The sequence below is a fragment of the Oncorhynchus tshawytscha genome, unplaced genomic scaffold (genome assembly GCF_018296145.1).
Source record: "Oncorhynchus tshawytscha isolate Ot180627B unplaced genomic scaffold, Otsh_v2.0 Un_contig_9711_pilon_pilon, whole genome shotgun sequence".
Lineage (NCBI taxonomy): Eukaryota > Metazoa > Chordata > Actinopteri > Salmoniformes > Salmonidae > Oncorhynchus > Oncorhynchus tshawytscha.
In genome coordinates, this window is record NW_024608877.1 from 51,960 (window position 1) to 71,367 (window position 19,408).

At 43.9% G+C, this 19,408-nt stretch overlaps 1 protein-coding gene across 1 annotated transcript in view; it reads right to left on the minus strand.

Annotated features, from left to right (window-relative positions):
• The window catches only part of LOC121843914 (wnt inhibitory factor 1-like), a gene marked incomplete at its 3' end in the record, with an annotated part of 59,436 nt that extends 44,925 nt beyond the window's left edge, over positions 1-14,511 (minus strand). The window contains 2 exon segments of the mRNA XM_042313789.1: positions 13,751-13,890; positions 14,114-14,511. Of these exon segments, the coding sequence (XP_042169723.1) occupies positions 13,751-13,890; positions 14,114-14,261 (288 nt within the window).
• Between the last annotated feature and the right edge of the window lie 4,897 nt (positions 14,512-19,408).

A 19,408-nucleotide genomic window follows, 5' to 3' on the forward strand; every position in this document is an offset into this window, starting at 1 on the left:
AACACACTTGTTGCAGTCTCCCACAATAGGTGTTTATGTATGTGGATTCCTTGTTTTTAATGTTAGGAGAATTATCCCATCCATGAACACCCCTCCTCACAAACCACTAGCTCAATCTGAAGAAGAAGACAAAGAAGACGATGAAGGCAAGAATTGAGAAAAAACAATAAGAATCTAAAAGAAGAAGGGGGAGAAGAGGAGAAGAGGGTGAGGAGGAGAAGAGGGTAAAGAGGAGGAGAAGAGGGTAAAGAGGAGGAGAAGAGGGTAAAGAGGAGGAGAAGAGGGTAAAGAAGAGGAGAAGAGGAGGAGAAGAGGGTAAAGAGGAGGAGAAGAGGGTAAAGAAGAGGAGAAGAGGGTAAAGAAGAGGAGAAGAGGGTAAAGAGGAGGAGAACAGGATGAGAAGAGGGTGAATAGGAGGAGAAGAAGAGGGTGAAGAGGAGGAGAAGAGGGTAAAGAGGAGGAGAAGAGGGTAAAGAGGAGGAGAAGAGGATGAGAAGAGGGTGAAGAGGAGGAGAAGAGGGTGAAGAGGAGGAGAAGAATAGGGTGAAGAGGAGGAGAAGAGGGTAAAGAGGAGGAGAAGAGGGTAAAGAGGAGGAGGAGGATGAGAAGAGGATGAGAAGAGGGTGAAGAGGAGGAGAAGAGGGTAAAGAGGAGAAGAGGGTGAAGAGGAGGAGAAGGGGTGAAGAGGAGGAGAAGAGGGTAAAGAGGAGGAGAAGAAGGTAAAGAGGAGGAGAAGAGGGTGAAGTGGAGGAGAAGAGGATGAGAAGAGGGTGAAGAGGAGGAGAAGAGGGTGAAGAGGAGGAGAAGAAGAGGGTGAAGAGGAGGAGAAGAGGGTAAAGAGGAGGAGAAGAAGGTAAAGAGGAGGAGAAGAGGGTGAAGTGGAGGAGAAGAGGATGAGAAGAGGGTGAAGAGGAGGAGAAGAGGGTGAAGGGAGGAGAAGAAGAGGGTGAAGAGGAGGAGAAGAGGGTAAAGAGGAGAAGAAGAGGGTAAAGAGGAGAAGAGGGTGAAGAGGAGGAGGAGGAGGAGAAGAGGATGAGAAGAGGGTGAAGAGGAGGAGAAGAGGGTAAAGAGGAGAAGAGGGTGAAAGAGGAGGAGAAGGGGTGAAGAGGAGGAGAAGAGGGTAAAGAGGAGGAGAAGAAGGTAAAGAGGAGGAGAAGAGGGTGAAGTGGAGGAGAAGAGGATGAGAAGAGGGTGAAGAGGAGGAGAAGAGGGTGAAGAGGAGGAGAAGAAGAGGGTGAAGAGGAGGAGAAGAGGGTAAAGAGGAGGAGAAGAGGGTAAAGAGGAGGAGGAGGAGGAGGAGAAGAGGATGAGAAGAGGGTGAAGAGGAGGAGAAGAGGGTAAAGAGGAGGAGAAGAGGGTAAAGAGGAGAAGAGGGTGAAGAGGAGGAGAAGAAGGTAAAGAGGAGGAGAAGAAGGTAAAGAGGAGGAGAAGAGGGTGAAGCGGAGGAGAAGAGGGTGAAGAGGAGGAGAAGGTGAAGAGGAGGAGAAGAGGGTAAAGAGGAGGAGAAGGTGATTAGGAGGAGGAGAGGGTAAAGAGGAGGAGAAGAGGGTGGAGAAGAGGAGGAGAGGGTAAAGAGGAGGAGAAGAGGGTGAAGAGGAGGAGAAGAGGATGAGAAGAGGGTGAAGAGGAGGACAAGAGGGTGAAGAGGAGGAGAAGAAGGTAAAGAGGAGGAGAAGAAGGTAAAGAGGAGGAGAAGAAGGTAAAGAGGAGGAGAAGAGGGTGAAGCGGAGGAGAAGAGGGTGAAGAGGGGGAGAAGGTGAAGAGGAGGAGAAGAGGGTAAAGAGGAGAAGGTGAAGAGGAGGAGAAGGTGAAGAGGAGGAGAAGAGGGTAAAGAGGAGGAGAAGGTGAAGAGGAGGAGAAGAGGGTAAAGAGGAGGAGAAGAGGGTGAAGAGGAGGAGAAGGTGAAGAGGAGGAGAAGAGGGTAAAGAGGAGGAGAAGAGGGTAAAGAGGAGGAGAAGAAGGTAAAGAGGAGAAGAGGGTGAAGTGGAGGAGAAGAGGGTGAAGAGGAGGAGAAGGTGAAGAGGAGGAGAAGGTGAAGAGGAGGAGAAGAGGGTAAAGAGGAGGAGAAGGTGAAGAGGAGGAGAAGGTGAAGAGGAGGAGAAGAAGGTAAAGAGGAGGAGAAGAGGGTGAAGTGGATGATAATAGGGTGAAGAGGAGGAGAAGGTGAAGAGGAGGAGAGGGTAAAGAGGAGGAGAAGAGGGTAAAGAGGAGGAGAAGAGGGTGAAGAGGAGAAGAAGAGGGTAAAGAGGAGGAGAAGAGGGTAAAGAGGAGGAGAAGAGGGTGAAGCAGAGGAGAAGAGGGTAAAGAGGAGAAGAGCAGGGTAAAGAGGAGGAGAAGAGGGTAAAGAGGAGAAGAGGATGGTAAAGAGGAGGAGAAGAGGGTAAAGAGGAGGAGAAGAGGGTAAAGAGGAGGAGAAGAGGGTGAAGAAGAGGAGAAGAGGGTAAAGAGGAGGAGAAGAGGGTGAAGAGGAGAAGAAGAGGGTGAAGTGGAGGAGAAGCGGATGAGAAGAGGGTGAAGAGGAGGAGAAGAGGGTGAAGAGGAGGAGAAGAAGAGGGTGAAGAGGAGGAGAAGAGGGTAAAGAGGAGGAGAAGAGGGTAAAGAGGAGAAGAGGGTGAAGAGGAGGAGAAGGGGTGAAGAGGAGGAGAAGAGGGTAAAGAGGAGGAGAAGAAGGTAAAGAGGAGGAGAAGAGGGTGAAGTGGAGGAGAAGAGGATGAGAAGAGGGTGAAGAGGAGGAGAAGAGGGTGAAGAGGAGGAGAAGAAGAGGGTGAAGAGGAGGAGAAGAGGGTAAAGAGGAGGAGAAGAGGGTAAAGAGGAGGAGGAGGAGGAGGAGAAGAGGATGAGAAGAGGGTGAAGAGGAGGAGAAGAGGGTAAAGAGGAGGAGAAGAGGGTAAAGAGGAGAAGAGGGTGAAGAGGAGTAGAAGAAGGTAAAGAGGAGGAGAAGAAGGTAAAGAGGAGGAGAAGAGGGTGAAGTGGAGGAGAAGAGGGTGAAGAGGAGGAGAAGGTGAAGAGGAGGAGAAGAGGGTAAAGAGGAGGAGAAGGTGATTAGGAGGAGGAGAGGGTAAAGAGGAGGAGAAGAGGGTGGAGAAGAGGAGGAGAGGGTAAAGAGGAGGAGAAGAGGGTGAAGAGGAGGAGAAGAGGATGAGAAGAGGGTGAAGAGGAGGACAAGAGGGTGAAGAGGAGGAGAAGAAGGTAAAGAGGAGGAGAAGAGGGTAAAGAGGAGGAGAAGAAGGTAAAGAGGAGGAGAAGAAGGTAAAGAGGAGGAGAAGAAGGTAAAGAGGAGGAGAAGAGGGTGAAGCGGAGGAGAAGAGGGTGAAGAGGGGGAGAAGGTGAAGAGGAGGAGAAGAGGGTAAAGAGGAGAAGGTGAAGAGGAGGAGAAGGTGAAGAGGAGGAGAAGAGGGTAAAGAGGAGGAGAAGGTGAAGAGGAGGAGAAGAGGGTAAAGAGGAGGAGAAGAGGGTGAAGAGGAGGAGAAGGTGAAGAGGAGGAGAAGAGGGTAAAAGAGGAGGAGAAGAGGGTAAAGAGGAGGAGAAGAAGGTAAAGAGGAGAAGAGGGTGAAGTGGAGGAGAAGAGGGTGAAGAGGAGGAGAAGGTGAAGAGGAGGAGAAGGTGAAGAGGAGGAGAAGAGGGTAAAGAGGAGGAGAAGGTGAAGAGGAGGAGAAGGTGAAGAGGAGGAGAAGAAGGTAAAGAGGAGGAGAAGAGGGTGAAGTGGATGATAATAGGGTGAAGAGGAGGAGAAGGTGAAGAGGAGGAGAAGAGGGTAAAGAGGAGGAGAAGAGGGTGAAGAGGAGGAGAAGAGGGTAAAGAGGAGGAGAAGAGGGTAAAGAGGAGGAGAAGAGGGTAAAGAGGAGGAGAAGAGGGTGAAGAAGAGGAGAAGAGGGTAAAGAGGAGAAGAGGAGGGTAAAGAGGAGGAGAAGAGGGTAAAGAGGAGAAGAGGATGGTAAAGAGGAGGAGAAGAGGGTAAAGAGGAGGAGAAGAGGGTAAAGAGGAGGAGAAGAGGGTGAAGAAGAGGAGAAGAGGGTAAAGAGGAGGAGAAGAGGGTGAAGAGGAGAAGAAGAGGGTGAAGTGGAGGAGAAGCGGATGAGAAGAGGGTGAAGAGGAGGAGAAGAGGGTGAAGAGGAGGAGAAGAAGAGGGTGAAGAGGAGGAGAAGAGGGTAAAGAGGAGGAGAAGAGGGTAAAGAGGAGAAGAGGGTGAAGAGGAGGAGAAGGGGTGAAGAGGAGGAGAAGAGGGTAAAGAGGAGGAGAAGAGGGTAAAGAGGAGGAGAAGAGGGTGAAGAGGGTAGAAGAAGGTAAAGAGGAGGAGAAGAAGGTAAAGAGGAGGAGAAGAGGGTGAAGCGGAGGAGAAGAAGGTGAAGAGGAGGAGAAGGTGAAGAGGAGGAGAAGAGGGTAAAGAGGAGGAGAAGGTGATTAGGAGGAGGAGAGGGTAAAGAGGAGGAGAAGAGGGTGGAGAAGAGGAGGAGAGGGTAAAGAGGAGGAGAAGAGGGTGAAGAGGAGGAGAAGAGGATGAGAAGAGGGTGAAGAGGAGGACAAGAGGGTGAAGAGGAGGAGAAGAAGGTAAAGAGGAGGAGAAGAGGGTAAAGAGGAGGAGAAGAAGGTAAAGAGGAGGAGAAGAAGGTAAAGAGGAGGAGAAGAGGGTGAAGCGGAGGAGAAGAGGGTGAAGCGGAGGAGAAGAGGGTGAAGAGGAGGAGAAGGTGAAGAGGAGGAGAAGAGGGTAAAGAGGAGGAGGAGAAGGTGAAGAGGAGGAGAAGAGGGTAAAGAGGAGGAGAAGAGGGTGAAGAGGAGGAGAAGGTGAAGAGGAGGAGAAGAGGGTAAAGAGGAGGAGAAGAGGGTGAAGAGGAGGAGAAGGTGAAGAGGAGGAGAAGAGGGTAAAGAGGAGGAGAAGAGGGTAAAGAGGAGGAGAAGAAGGTAAAGAGGAGAAGAGGGTGAAGTGGAGGAGAAGAGGGTGAAGAGGAGGAGAAGGTGAAGAGGAGGAGAAGAGGGTAAAGAGGAGGAGAAGGTGAAGAGGAGGAGAAGGTGAAGAGGAGGAGAAGAAGGTAAAGAGGAGGAGAAGAGGGTGAAGTGGAGGAGAATAGGGTGAAGAGGAGGAGGAGAGGGTAAAGAGGAGGAGAAGAGGGTAAAGAGGAGGAGAAGAGGGTGAAGAGGAGAAGAAGAGGGTAAAGAGGAGGAGAAGAGGGTAAAGAGGAGGAGAAGAGGGTGAAGCAGAGGAGAAGAGGGTAAAGAGGAGAAGAGCAGGGTAAAGAGGAGGAGAAGAGGGTAAAGAGGAGGAGAAGAGGGTAAAGAGGAGGAGAAGAGGGTGAAGAAGAGGAGAAGAGGGTAAAGAGGAGGAGAAGAGGGTGAAGAGGAGGAGAAGAGGGTAAAGAGGAGGAGAAGAGGGTGAAGAGGAGGAGAAGAGGGTGAAGCGGAGGAGAAGAGGGTGAAGAGGAGGAGAAGGAATGGCACCGTGGTCCAGGGGTCTCCCACCCAGGGAGCGGTGAGGTCATGGCTCTGTGACCTAATAACAATGTAGCGCGTGGCCCCTGGGGCCCCTGGGATTCCTCCTGACAGAGACAGCCCTTCACGTGGCAGGGGAACAATGCTCTCTCAACACAAGGTCTGTGTCCCAAATGGCACCCTATTCCTCACTCTGGTCAAAAGTAGTGCACTATATAGGGAATAGTGTGTCATTATGGACAGACAGTGTTTCCTATCTCTCTTCCTATCTTCTATGGATGTAAAAGTAGTGCACTCTATAGGGAATAGTGTGTCATTATGGACAGTGTTTCCTATCTCTCTTCCTATCTTCTATGGATGTAAAAGTAGTGCACTATATAGGGAATAGTGTGTCATTATGGACAGTGTTTCCTATCTCTCTTCCTATCTTCTATGGATGTAAAAGTAGTGCACTCTATAGGGAATAGTGTGTCATTATGGACAGACAGTGTTTCCTATCTCTCTTCCTATCTTCTATGGATGTAAAAGTAGTACACTATATAGGGAATAGTGTGTCATTATGGACAGACAGTGTTTCCTATCTCTCTTCCTATCTTCTATGGATGTAAAAGTAGTGCACTCTATAGGGAATAGTGTGTCATTATGGACAGACAGTGTTTCCTATCTCTCTTCCTATCTTCTATGGATGTAAAAGTAGTGCACTATATAGGGAATAGTGTGTCATTATGGACAGTGTTTCCTATCTCTCTTCCTATCTTCTATGGATGTAAAAGTAGTGCACTATATAGGGAATAGTGTGTCATTATGGACAGACAGTGTTTCCTATCTCTCTTCCTATCTTCTATGGATGTAAAAGTAGTGCACTCTATAGGGAATAGTGTGTCATTATGGACAGTGTTTCCTATCTCTCTTCCTATCTTCTATGGATGTAAAAGTAGTGCACTATATAGGGAATAGTGTGTCATTATGGACAGACGGTGTTTCCTATCTCTCTTCCTATCTTCTATGGATGTAAAAGTAGTGCACTATATAGGGAATAGTGTGTCATTATGGACAGACAGTGTTTCCTATCTCTCTTCCTATCTTCTATGGATGTAAAAGTAGTGCACTATATAGGGAATAGTGTGTCATTATGGACAGACAGTGTTTCCTATCTCTCTTCCTATCTTCTATGGATGTAAAAGTAGTGCACTCTATAGGGAATAGTGTGTCATTATGGACAGACAGTGTTTCCTATCTCTCTTCCTATCTTCTATGGATGTAAAGTAGTGCACTATATAGGGAATAGTGTGTCATTATGGACAGACAGTGTTTCCTATCTCTCTTCCTATCTTCTATGGATGTAAAAGTAGTGCACTATATAGGGAATAGTGTGTCATTATGGACAGACAGTGTTTCCTATCTCTCTTCCTATCTTCTATGGATGTAAAAGTAGTGCACTATATAGGGAATAGTGTGTCATTATGGACAGTGTTTCCTATCTCTCTTCCTATCTTCTATGGATGTAAAAGTAGTGCACTCTATAGGGAATAGTGTGTCATTATGGACAGACAGTGTTTCCTATCTCTCTTCCTATCTTCTATGGATGTAAAAGTAGTGCACTCTATAGGGAATAGTGTGTCATTATGGACAGACAGTGTTTCCTATCTCTCTTCCTATCTTCTATGGATGTAAAAGTAGTGCACTATATAGGGAATAGTGTGTCATTATGGACAGACGGTGTTTCCTATCTCTCTTCCTATCTTCTATGGATGTAAAAGTAGTGCACTCTATAGGGAATAGTGTGTCATTATGGACAGACAGTGTTTCCTATCTCTCTTCCTATCTTCTATGGATGTAAAAGTAGTGCACTATATAGGGAATAGTGTGTCATTATGGACAGTGTTTCCTATCTCTCTTCCTATATTCTATGGATGTAAAAGTAGTGCACTATATAGGGAATAGTGTGTCATTATGGACAGACAGTGTTTCCTATCTCTCTTCCTATCTTCTATGGATGTAAAAGTAGTGCACTATATAGGGAATAGTGTGTCATTATGGACAGACAGTGTTTCCTATCTCTCTTCCTATCTTCTATGGATGTAAAAGTAGTGCACTCTATAGGGAATAGTGTGTCATTATGGACAGTGTTTCCTATCTCTCTTCCTATCTTCTATGGATGTAAAAGTAGTGCACTCTATAGGGAATAGTGTGTCATTATGGACAGTGTTTCCTATCTCTCTTCCTATCTTCTATGGATGTAAAAGTAGTGCACTCTATAGGGAATAGTGTGTCATTATGGACAGACAGTGTTTCCTATCTCTCTTCCTATCTTCTATGGATGTAAAAGTAGTGCACTATATAGGGAATAGTGTGTCATTATGGACAGTGTTTCCTATCTCTCTTCCTATCTTCTTTGGATGTAGGGGAAATCCCACAATCCAAACGATGATGGTTTATTTGTGTTTTCAGATACTGGTGCCTTTAAACCCTTTCACGATGATCATTCAGTCATGATTCAGAAATGATTTGTCACTCTGCAGTGGCATAGTGCAGTAGACTCATATTTTTCCCGAATAACACAAATATTGACTCCATCTGTGACTGAGTTGACAACGGTTACTCAAAACAGACATATAAAAAAATTAAAAGTTTAAAATAAACATGAGTAAAATAGGGAAAATGATTCATTTGAAAATCCCCAATAGAAACAACCAGTCTATCAGATCTTTCAGTCCCCTGGTGTTTCTTGGCTCGTTCCATGGTTTTTGTTCACATATGCTAGGTTGTTTTTCAATATTAGTTTAGACTTTGCTGCAACTCTCTGCTGCTGGTGAAGAGACGGAGCTTCTCATCTTCTCCTCTGACGCTGACACACAGTGTTGTTACCGCGGTAACGGCCCGTCCCTTAATACTTGACAGTCGATTGACGCAGCCGTGTGTCGATCTAATTAACAATAATACAAACAAAAAAAAATCCCATCAAAAGCCATCAATTTAAAAATAGAGATATCTGGGTTTTTTTTTGTTTTTTTTTTTTTGCATTTGATACGTCTCAATCCACCGCATACGCCTATGTCGCACTTCCGCATCCGCGGTGAAAGGTGACTGAGCTAGAGTGCTGTTCATCCAGCCCAGCCTGTTTGAACACCTGAGTAAGCTTCACTCACTGCACTGGCGTCTTCGTAGCTTCGATCACGGCGTTCACTGATATCCCCTTATACTTTCAATCAGTTTTCCTTTTTTCATTGATTCAGTCACATTCCCGAAGCCCAAGAAACATACACTTAAGCTTCCTAGTACATACGGAAATTAAAACGGTTTATGAATGATTTTTTTTTTGGAGGGTTACTGTCAAAATTATTATTATTTTTTTTTTTTAAATAAATAGACATCGATGACATTCGCATGGGCCCACAGAGCGTCCCCTGCCTTGAATAAAAGATGGCTGTCGTTTTATGGGCTCTTAAACAATTGTGTTCTTATGTTCATTTTTTTGTTGGTTAAGAGCTCCTCAGTAAACATTTTCACTGTAAGGTCTACCTACACCTGTTGGTTAAGGGCTCCTCAGTAAGCATTTTCACTGTAAGGTCTACCTACACCTGTTGGTTAAGAGCTCCTCAGTAAACATTTTCACTGTAAGGTCTACCTACACCTGTTGGTTAAGGGCTCATCAGTAAACATTTTCACTGTAAGGTCTACACCTGTTGGTTAAGGGCTCATCAGTAAACATTTTCACTGTAAGGTCTACACCTGTTGGTTAAGGGCTCATCAATAAGCATTTTCACTGTAAGGTCTACCTACACCTGTTGGTTAAGGGCTCATCAATAAGCATTTTCACTGTAAGGTCTACCTACACCTGTTGGTTAAGGGCTCATCAGTAAACATTTTCACTGTAAGGTCTACCACCACCTGTTGGTTAAGGGCTCATCAATAAGCATTTTCACTGTAAGGTCTACCACCACCTGTTGGTTAAGGGCTCATCAATAAGCATTTTCACTGTAAGGTCTACCTACACCTGTTGGTTAAGGGCTCATCAATAAGCATTTTCACTGTAAGGTCTACCTACACCTGTTGGTTAAGGGCTCATCAATAAGCATTTTCACTGTAAGGTCTACCTACACCTGTTGGTTAACCTCATCAGTAAGCATTTTCACTGTAAGGTCTACCTACACCTGTTGGTTAAGGGCTCATCAATAAACATTTTCACTGTAAGGTCTACCACCACCTGTTGGTTAAGGGCTCATCAATAAACATTTTCACTGTAAGGTCTACCACCACCTGTTGGTTAAGGGCTCATCAATAAACATTTTCACTGTAAGGTCTACCTACACCTGTTGGTTTAGGGCTCATCAGTAAACATTTTCACTGTAAGGTCTACATACACCTGTTGGTTAACCTCATCAATAAGCATTTTCACTGTAAGGTCTACACCTGTTGGTTAAGGGCTCATCAATAAACATTTTCACTGTAAGGTCTACCACCACCTGTTGGTTAAGGGCTCATCAATAAACATTTTCACTGTAAGGTCTACCTACACCTGTTGGTTTAGGGCTCATCAATAAGCATTTTCACTGTAAGGTCTACCTACACCTGTTGGTTAACCTCATCAATAAGCATTTTCACTGTAAGGTCTACACCTGTTGGTTAAGGGCTCATCAGTAAACATTTTCACTGTAAGGTCTACCTACACCTGTTGGTTAAGGGCTCATCAATAAGCATTTTCACTGTAAGGTCTACACCTGTTGGTTAAGGGCTCATCAGTAAACATTTTCACTGTAAGGTCTACCTACACCTGTTGGTTAAGGGCTCATCAATAAGCATTTTCACTGTAAGGTCTACCTACACCTGTTGGTTAAGGGCTCATCAATAAGCATTTTCACTGTAAGGTCTACCTACACCTGTTGGTTAACCTCATCAGTAAGCATTTTCACTGTAAGGTCTACCTACACCTGTTGGTTAACCTCATCAGTAAGCATTTTCACTGTAAGGTCTACCTACACCTGTTGGTTAACCTCATCAGTAAGCATTTTCACTGTAAGGTCTACCTACACCTGTTGGTTAAGGGCTCATCAATAAACATTTTCACTGTAAGGTCTACCACCACCTGTTGGTTAAGGGCTCATCAATAAACATTTTCACTGTAAGGTCTACCACCACCTGTTGGTTAAGGGCTCATCAATAAACATTTTCACTGTAAGGTCTACCTACACCTGTTGGTTTAGGGCTCATCAGTAAGCATTTTCACTGTAAGGTCTACCTACACCTGTTGGTTAACCTCATCAGTAAGCATTTTCACTGTAAGGTCTACCTACACCTGTTGGTTAAGGGCTCATCAATAAGCATTTTCACTGTAAGGTCTACATACACCTGTTGGTTAACCTCATCAATAAGCATTTTCACTGTAAGGTCTACACCTGTTGGTTAAGGGCTCATCAGTAAACATTTTCACTGTAAGGTCTACCTACACCTGTTGGTTAAGGGCTCATCAATAAGCATTTTCACTGTAAGGTCTACACCTGTTGGTTAAGGGCTCATCAGTAAACATTTTCACTGTAAGGTCTACACCTGTTGGTTAAGGGCTCATCAATAAGCATTTTCACTGTAAGGTCTACCTACACCTGTTGGTTAAGGGCTCATCAATAAGCATTTTCACTGTAAGGTCTACCTACACCTGTTGGTTAAGGGCTCATCAATAAGCATTTTCACTGTAAGGTCTACCTACACCTGTTGGTTAAGGGCTCATCAATAAGCATTTTCACTGTAAGGTCTACCTACACCTGTTGGTTAAGGGCTCATCAATAAGCATTTTCACTGTAAGGTCTACCTACACCTGTTGGTTAAGGGCTCATCAATAAGCATTTTCACTGTAAGGTCTACCTACACCTGTTGGTTAACCTCATCAGTAAGCATTTTCACTGTAAGGTCTACCTACACCTGTTGGTTAACCTCATCAGTAAGCATTTTCACTGTAAGGTCTACCTACACCTGTTGGTTAAGGGCTCATCAATAAGCATTTTCACTGTAAGGTCTACATACACCTGTTGGTTAACCTCATCAATAAGCATTTTCACTGTAAGGTCTACACCTGTTGGTTAAGGGCTCATCAGTAAACATTTTCACTGTAAGGTCTACACCTGTTGGTTAAGGGCTCATCAATAAGCATTTTCACTGTAAGGTCTACCTACACCTGTTGGTTAAGGGCTCATCAATAAGCATTTTCACTGTAAGGTCTACCTACACCTGTTGGTTAAGGGCTCATCAATAAGCATTTTCACTGTAAGGTCTACCTACACCTGTTGGTTAAGGGCTCATCAATAAGCATTTTCACTGTAAGGTCTACCTACACCTGTTGGTTAAGGGCTCATCAATAAGCATTTTCACTGTAAGGTCTACCTACACCTGTTGGTTAAGGGCTCATCAATAAGCATTTTGACTGTAAGGTCTACCTACACCTGTTGGTTAAGGGCTCATCAATAAGCATTTTCACTGTAAGGTCTACCTACACCTGTTGGTTAAGGGCTCATCAGTAAACATTTTCACTGTAAGGTCTACCTACACCTGTTGGTTAAGGGCTCATCAATAAGCATTTTCACTGTAAGGTCTACCTACACCTGTTGGTTAAGGGCTCATCAATAAGCATTTTCACTGTAAGGTCTACCTACACCTGTTGGTTAAGGGCTCATCAGTAAACATTTTCACTGTAAGGTCTACCTACACCTGTTGGTTAAGGGCTCATCAGTAAGCATTTTCACTGTAAGGTCTACCTACACCTGTTGGTTAAGAGCTCCTCAGTATGCATTTTCACTGTAAGGTCTACCTACACCTGTTGGTTAACCTCATCAGTAAGCATTTTCACTGTAAGGTCTACCTACACCTGTTGGTTAACCTCATCAATAAGCATTTTCACTGTAAGGTCTACACCTGTTGGTTAAGGGCTCATCAATAAGCATTTTCACTGTAAGGTCTACCTACACCTGTTGTATTAGTCGCATGCAACCCCAAAAGTATATATATGTACAGGACCAGTCAAAAGTTTGGACACACCGACTCATTCAAGGGTTTTTCTTTCTTAAAAAAAAACTATTTTCTACATTGTAGAATAATAGTGAAGACATCAATACTATGAAATAACACATATGGAATCATGTTGTAACCAAAAATAGTGTTAAACAAATCAAAATATATTTTATATTCTTCAAAGTAGCTCCTTGTGAAGTCTTCATGAAGCTCAATGTCTTTGAACATAAAAGAGGGTACATTTGCATCCTCATTACATGATTACCATCAATAGTTTATAACCGTTTTATGTGTGTTATACATACATGTCAATATTGTCCAGTGGCCTCAACAGTAGGTTACCAAATCACTTATAGGAGAGAGAAGACTTGTTTGAAAGGCATTTTTTTTGTGTGTAATAAAATAATTTTGACTGTTATTCCCAAAGCTGTTCTCATAACAAAGCTTATGAACAAGGACACCATTGCAAAAAAGCGATTCCAAATGGAACCTTCTTCTCCTTCTCAGTTCCAATAAAGAACGCGGGATGGGTCTGGCACGCGTCTGAGAATTTGACCAATGTTTTCAAAAGCGCAGATGGACCAGATGTTTTGCACATGTCCTAGATGCGGCCTGGCGGCGCCCCGGCGCTTTGATCCGTGGCGGCAGGTCCACGACACCGACGTGTAAAATACCGCAAGAGATGGGAATTACAATATTAAAAAGGAAACTGGTCAGAGAGCTCAAGCTAAATCTCTTTTAAAATCAATCATCTACTGCTACCGCGCGCATAGGCTTCTTTTTAAACCTCAAAAATTGCGAGGTTGTTTGATCAGAATTGGGCCTTTGATGTAGGGAAAGCGTGAGAAACAATAGTTCAGAAGAAATGTGGACTAGTTTTTGAATGAAGGTTTTAAGTGTGGGGGATAGTCAGTGGCTCTTGTCTGGTTTATTGATCTTTACCGAGACAATCATTTCAAAGACATTCTTCATTTGAAGTTCGTTTTTTAAATGCATAATGTGGTTAATCAATGCATACTAAACATTGGCTATTAACCTATCGATTCAAAATAATAAGAAAAACAACCTTTATCATTATTTTCTACAAACAAAATGAATTGCAGCCTTATCCCCATATAGAATTGCGCACTAGTCACCGCATTGCGCTCTAGTCACCGCATTGCGCACTGGCTACAATTACGCGCATGTTCTCAGATCAATAGCCTTTGATAAAGCCTATCGATGACCACTAAAAGTATTACAATAGATGGAATCAAATACACACATTTTCCTCTTTTCAAATGAAAGTAGGCCTATAGACTAATGTGACCCGATCACCGTCTCCTACCTGTTCAGTAGCTTGCCAGGTGAAGTTGACACTCTGGATATTGACAGGTATCGCAGGCATCCTCTGCTGGGCCTTTCTGAAGTCCGTTGTGAATGGAGCCATCTTTCCCTCTGACACGATCAAGATATCCTCCTCAAAACCTGCACAATAACACACACTGACATTTCAACAAGAGCATTTAAAAACACACGCGAAAGCGCATGGGGGTGTCTACAAAGTTTAACTCAGTCCAATATAATAGGGGTCACAGTGTATGTAACTTAACCCTTTAACCTTTAAAGTTACAATACATATTGTCTATTTAATAAGCTAATTCAAGTGACACTGTAACATTGGATTAATTGAAAAATAAACGCTACTTACCAATTAGGATTCTGGCTTGGTTGGCATCAATCCACATGTACAAACTTCCCTGCTGCTCCTGCGCAGCTTCGGACATCAAACCACCCAGAAGTAGAAGAAAGCACGTTTTGATGGGGGACAGAAGAACAGAGGCTGTCTCGGTAGCCATCCTGAGTTGCAAGCCTCTCAAATCTAACCCTTTAAATTGTAAATGTATCTCCGTTCGGCTCTCCTCGTAGTTCAATTGTGTGTCTGTGTATGCTGGGTTTGCCACTGTACTCAAGTCTGGTATGCCGTGAGTGAGCCTCTTTCATTGACAGTGAGACGCCTGCGCTACGTCGCGAGCTACTTGTACACAGCGGGCGCTGCAGGGAGGGTATGCGGCCACACGGTGGCGCAGTGGGACATGGGAAGTAAAGGGTTGGTGCACATTTAGTTAGGCTATGCCTGCCTATTGATTAATGCGATAGGAAGTAAATGGCGTAACATGTTGACAAACAACTGGCACTATAAATACTTATTTATTGGTCTGAGTAAAGGTCTAATCTTTCCCTGATTTAATTTTTTCACTTTATTTTTACCCACACATCCGTTTTTCTGACGAATCCCAGCAAAAACAACAACATAACAATCATTATAAATGATAGCCTACAAAATATTCACATGGTGATGAGAATTGCATGATGTAGCTAGCGGACCTATTCTCATAAAACAAAAATGTGTTTGTTGCATTGACTCAATTCAAGCCTCCAAAATAGGAAGAGGAAAAGGGTGGAGGGACGAGGGATGGGGGACGGGGGGGGGACGGGGGCTTCAAGACAAATCATCTCCTGTGTGGTCTTTGTCTTATAAGGCCCATAAACTCTCCAAGATAAACACTTCAGATTGTGGTATGTCACCTGGTGCCCATATTCTACAGGATGGTAATACGGAGCTGTACGAGTGGAAACGGGAGAGAAATGCCAGACGTGTTATTTTATTGCATTCCAACAGAGTTTTGTCAATGACAATTGGTGTTATTCATGATTAAATATATCAAATCAATATCACTAGATTACGGAAGAACAAATGCCATAGGCTACACTGAGTATAAAATGTTTTTTTTTTCATTCTTAATTAATTAATGACTTCCCTAGTTAAATGAAGGTTACATTAAAAAATAATAATATATAATTTTTTTCCATAAAAAAACTCCTAAAATAGAATGTTTCAAACCAGTAGACCTATAACCTGTATTAATCATGACATTCTTACTTGTGAACTTCCAATGAATGTAGACTGCCTTTCCTACAACCCTATTCCACACATAATCATACCCTCATCTGGTCTAAGGTGACATGACATACCTACAGTATGTAAGGTGACAAGACAGTCTCATACAGTATGTATGGACACATTATATATAGAGTTTTCCTACTGTATTAATGACTGTATGTTTGTTTACTCCATGTGAAACTCTGTGTTGTTGTTCGTGTCGCACTGTTTTGCTTTATCTTGGCCAGGTCGCAATTGTAAATGAGAACTTGTTCTCAGCTAGCCTACCTGGTTAAATAAAATAAAAATTAAAAAAAATGTACTAGGCCTTTTACCATATCGTTAGGTGGTTTATGCAAAAACAGTCTACAGTACTCACAATACACAATAAATAATAGGCTATAGATTCCTATAGACTATTACATCGGCGCTTAAGTATTTCACTGTACACTGAAAGTACATCTGCGACCCTGACTACGTGACTAAACAAACATCGAATCTACAGTAGCTCGATGCGGAAAATCACCAACCATGTATTTGATTGGATCAACCTTTAGCCTCCAATACGAGGTAAAACTCCAAAATCAATATTCACATAAAACAATGTGTTTATAAAACGACGCATTTTTACAACTCTGTCAGACACTAGATATAACCTACTATTTATACGTGACTGCTCTTATAGCAGCTCATTGAGACGCCTGCCCCCTGCCTGTAGACAGCTGACTGACTCAGGATACGGTTATATTTGGATTTTTTTTTTTTACTATTAGTTCGTCACTTCCGTTACAGCTTTGAGGTTTTTTTTTTCCCCTTCCGAGTAAAGATGGCGACGGCGCAGCTAACGGACGATGAGCTTTTCTCTGAGTTAAAGAGCTTTGGATTCACTCCAGGCCCGGTCTCCGAGAATACGAGACCGGTTTATTTGAAAAAACTAAAGAAACTACGCGAGGAACAACAACAGAAAGGAGGAACCAGAGCGGGGAAAAACCGAAACAGCGGCAGTAGTATCAACAACAACGGTAGTAGCGGTGGTAACGGCAGCTACACAGCGGCGGCGGCGGCGGCGGGAGCTTCGGGATGCGGAGCCAGGCCAGCTAGCCGTGACGTCACGCCCCGGAGCCCCGGTGGTCGACCGGTCCTGAACGAAAAGCGAACTGGCGGAGCTGGGAAGTTCGTATTGGGTTTTAGTTCGGACGAATCGGACGTAGAGGACCCGAAGAAAAAACGAGGAGCGAATCACAGCGGTAGGAGAGACCGAGGTTCCGCGTATCAACAACAACAGATCAGGCCTACAACGGGAGCTGCTACCGCCACACGGAAGAGCCTGGGAGTCGCTGTGAGTACCAGCAGTAACAACTCCTCTCCCGCAGGGCTGCTGGAGGGGAGGAGAAGCGGACCCGGTTCTCTCGATTGGGTGGACCGGGGAAAATCGAGCCTCGAGGTCTCGCGGGCCGCGGAAGTGAAGGGTTACGACGAAGAGCCCGAAGAAGACGACGATTTTCAAGGGGAGACGGAGAGAGACAGTCGGTCTCTGAATGGGAACAGGGCGTCTTACTCACTGAACGCCAGTAGTAAGAAAGTCGGTGATTACTCAGATTCGGAGGAAGAGGAAGAAGGGGGGATAATATCTGGGCAGGACCTTCAACGAGACCGGCGCTTACAGCAACACTACTCCAGACGGAGTCACTCCTCCAAGCCGTCTCCCTACAGAAGTGCCAGGGGGTCAGAGAACGGACAGGAAACGACTGGCGGCATGGCAATCAGACTAAACGACACGCCTGGCGCTAGTAGGAGTCGACTAGACATGATGGGAGGCCGGGGGGAGGAGGAAGAGGAAGAGGGAAAGAAGCGAAGCCCCGGTGAATCGTCCCTGAGCGGGAGCTTGCTGCGACGCCATTACCCCAGGGGGACCATCTACGTGTCGGCTGTGATGGGGGAGAGCGACCGCGGCAGCCCCGGGGAAAGCAGCGGCAACAATTCCCCGTCTTCCGCATACAACAAAAACCACATCGACAGCGGGGATGGCGCCACCCAGCAGCAGCCGATTCAGCATCGGCCTGAGACCGCGATTCTCCAACTACAACAGTCTATCCGCTACTTACCGACCCAACCATTCAAATCATAGCGGTCCCAACCATGCCTACAGCCAGTCGAGTCTCAAACAGAAGCACACGGTACCGGAGGATGAGCTGCTCCAGCAATTCAAGCGGGAGGAGGTGGGGTCGTCCACCGGTGGTTGGGGGTTCAGTGCCCACTACCTGTCCATGTTCCTGCTCATGGCCGCCTGCCTGTTCTTCCTCCTGCTCGGCCTCATGTATCTCCGGATGAGGGGGTCTGGAGCCTCTGAGGTCGATGTTGTCGGTAAGTATCCAGCCTAGTAAACTGTAACTTCCTAAACATAGCTAGCTAGTAGTGTTTTGTCTCTCAATCCAATCCATCATTCTGTGGTTAGGTTTACTGTTCAATTGTAGCATTGTATAAAGCTTCAGTTTGCTTCCAAATTGCAGTATAATATCAATATTTAAAACTGATTGATAACCAGCACAGGTATTTTGTAATATTAGTGACTGACTGTCTAGATACTGCTTTATACAGGATTATTAGTGACTGACTGTCTAGATACTGCTTTATACATAGGATTATTAGTGACTGACTGTCTAGATACTGCTTTATACATAGGATTATTAGTGACTGACTGTCTAGATACTGCTTTATACATAGGATTATTAGTGACTGACTGTCTAGATACTGCTTTATACACAGGATTATTAGTGACTGACTGTCTAGATACTGCTTTATACAGGATTATTAGTGACTGACTGTCTAGATACTGCTTTATACATAGGATTATTAGTGACTGACTGTCTAGATACTGCTTTATACATAGGATTATTAGTGACTGACTGTCTAGATACTGCTTTATACACAGGATTATTAGTGACTGACTGTCTAGATACTGCTTTACACATAGGATTATTAGTGACTGACTGTCTAGATACTGCTTAACACAGGATTATTAGTGACTGACTGTCTAGATACTGCTTTATACACAGGATTATTAGTGACTGACTGTCTAGATACTGCTTTATACAGGATTATTAGTGACTGACTGTCTAGATACTGCTTTATACATAGGATTATTAGTGACTGACTGTCTAGATACTGCTTTATACAGGATTATTAGTGACTGACTGTCTAGATACTGCTTTATACATAGGATTATTAGTGACTGACTGTCTAGATACTGCTTTATACATAGGATTATTAGTGACTGACTGTCTAGATACTGCTTAACACATAGGATTATTAGTGACTGACTGTCTAGATACTGCTTTATACATAGGATTATTAGTGACTGACTGTCTAGATACTGCTTTATACATAGGATTATTAGTGACTGACTGTCTAGATACTGCTTTATACATAGGATTATTAGTGACTGACTGTCTAGATACTGCTTTACACATAGGATTATTAGTGACTGACTGTCTAGATCACTGCTTTATACAACAGGATTATTAGTGACTGACTGTCTAGATACTGCTTTATACAGGATTATTAGTGACTGACTGTCTAGATACTGCTTTATACATAGGATTATTAGTGACTGACTGTCTAGATACTGCTTTATACATAGGATTATTAGTGACTGACTGTCTAGATACTGTCTAGATACTGCTTTATACATAGGATTATTAGTGACTGACTGTCTAGATACTGCTTTATACAGGATTATTAGTGACTGACTGTCTAGATACTGCTTTATACAGGATTATTAGTGACTGACTGTCTAGATACTGCTTTATACATAGGATTATTAGTGACTGACTGTCTAGATACTGCTTTATACAGGATTATTAGTGACTGACTGTCTAGATACTGCTTTATACATAGGATTATTAGTGACTGACTGTCTAGATACTGCTTAACACATAGGATTATTAGTGACTGACTGTCTAGATACTGCTTTATACAGGATTATTAGTGACTGACTGTCTAGATACTGCTTTATACATAGGATTATTAGTGACTGACTGTCTAGATACTGCTTTACACATA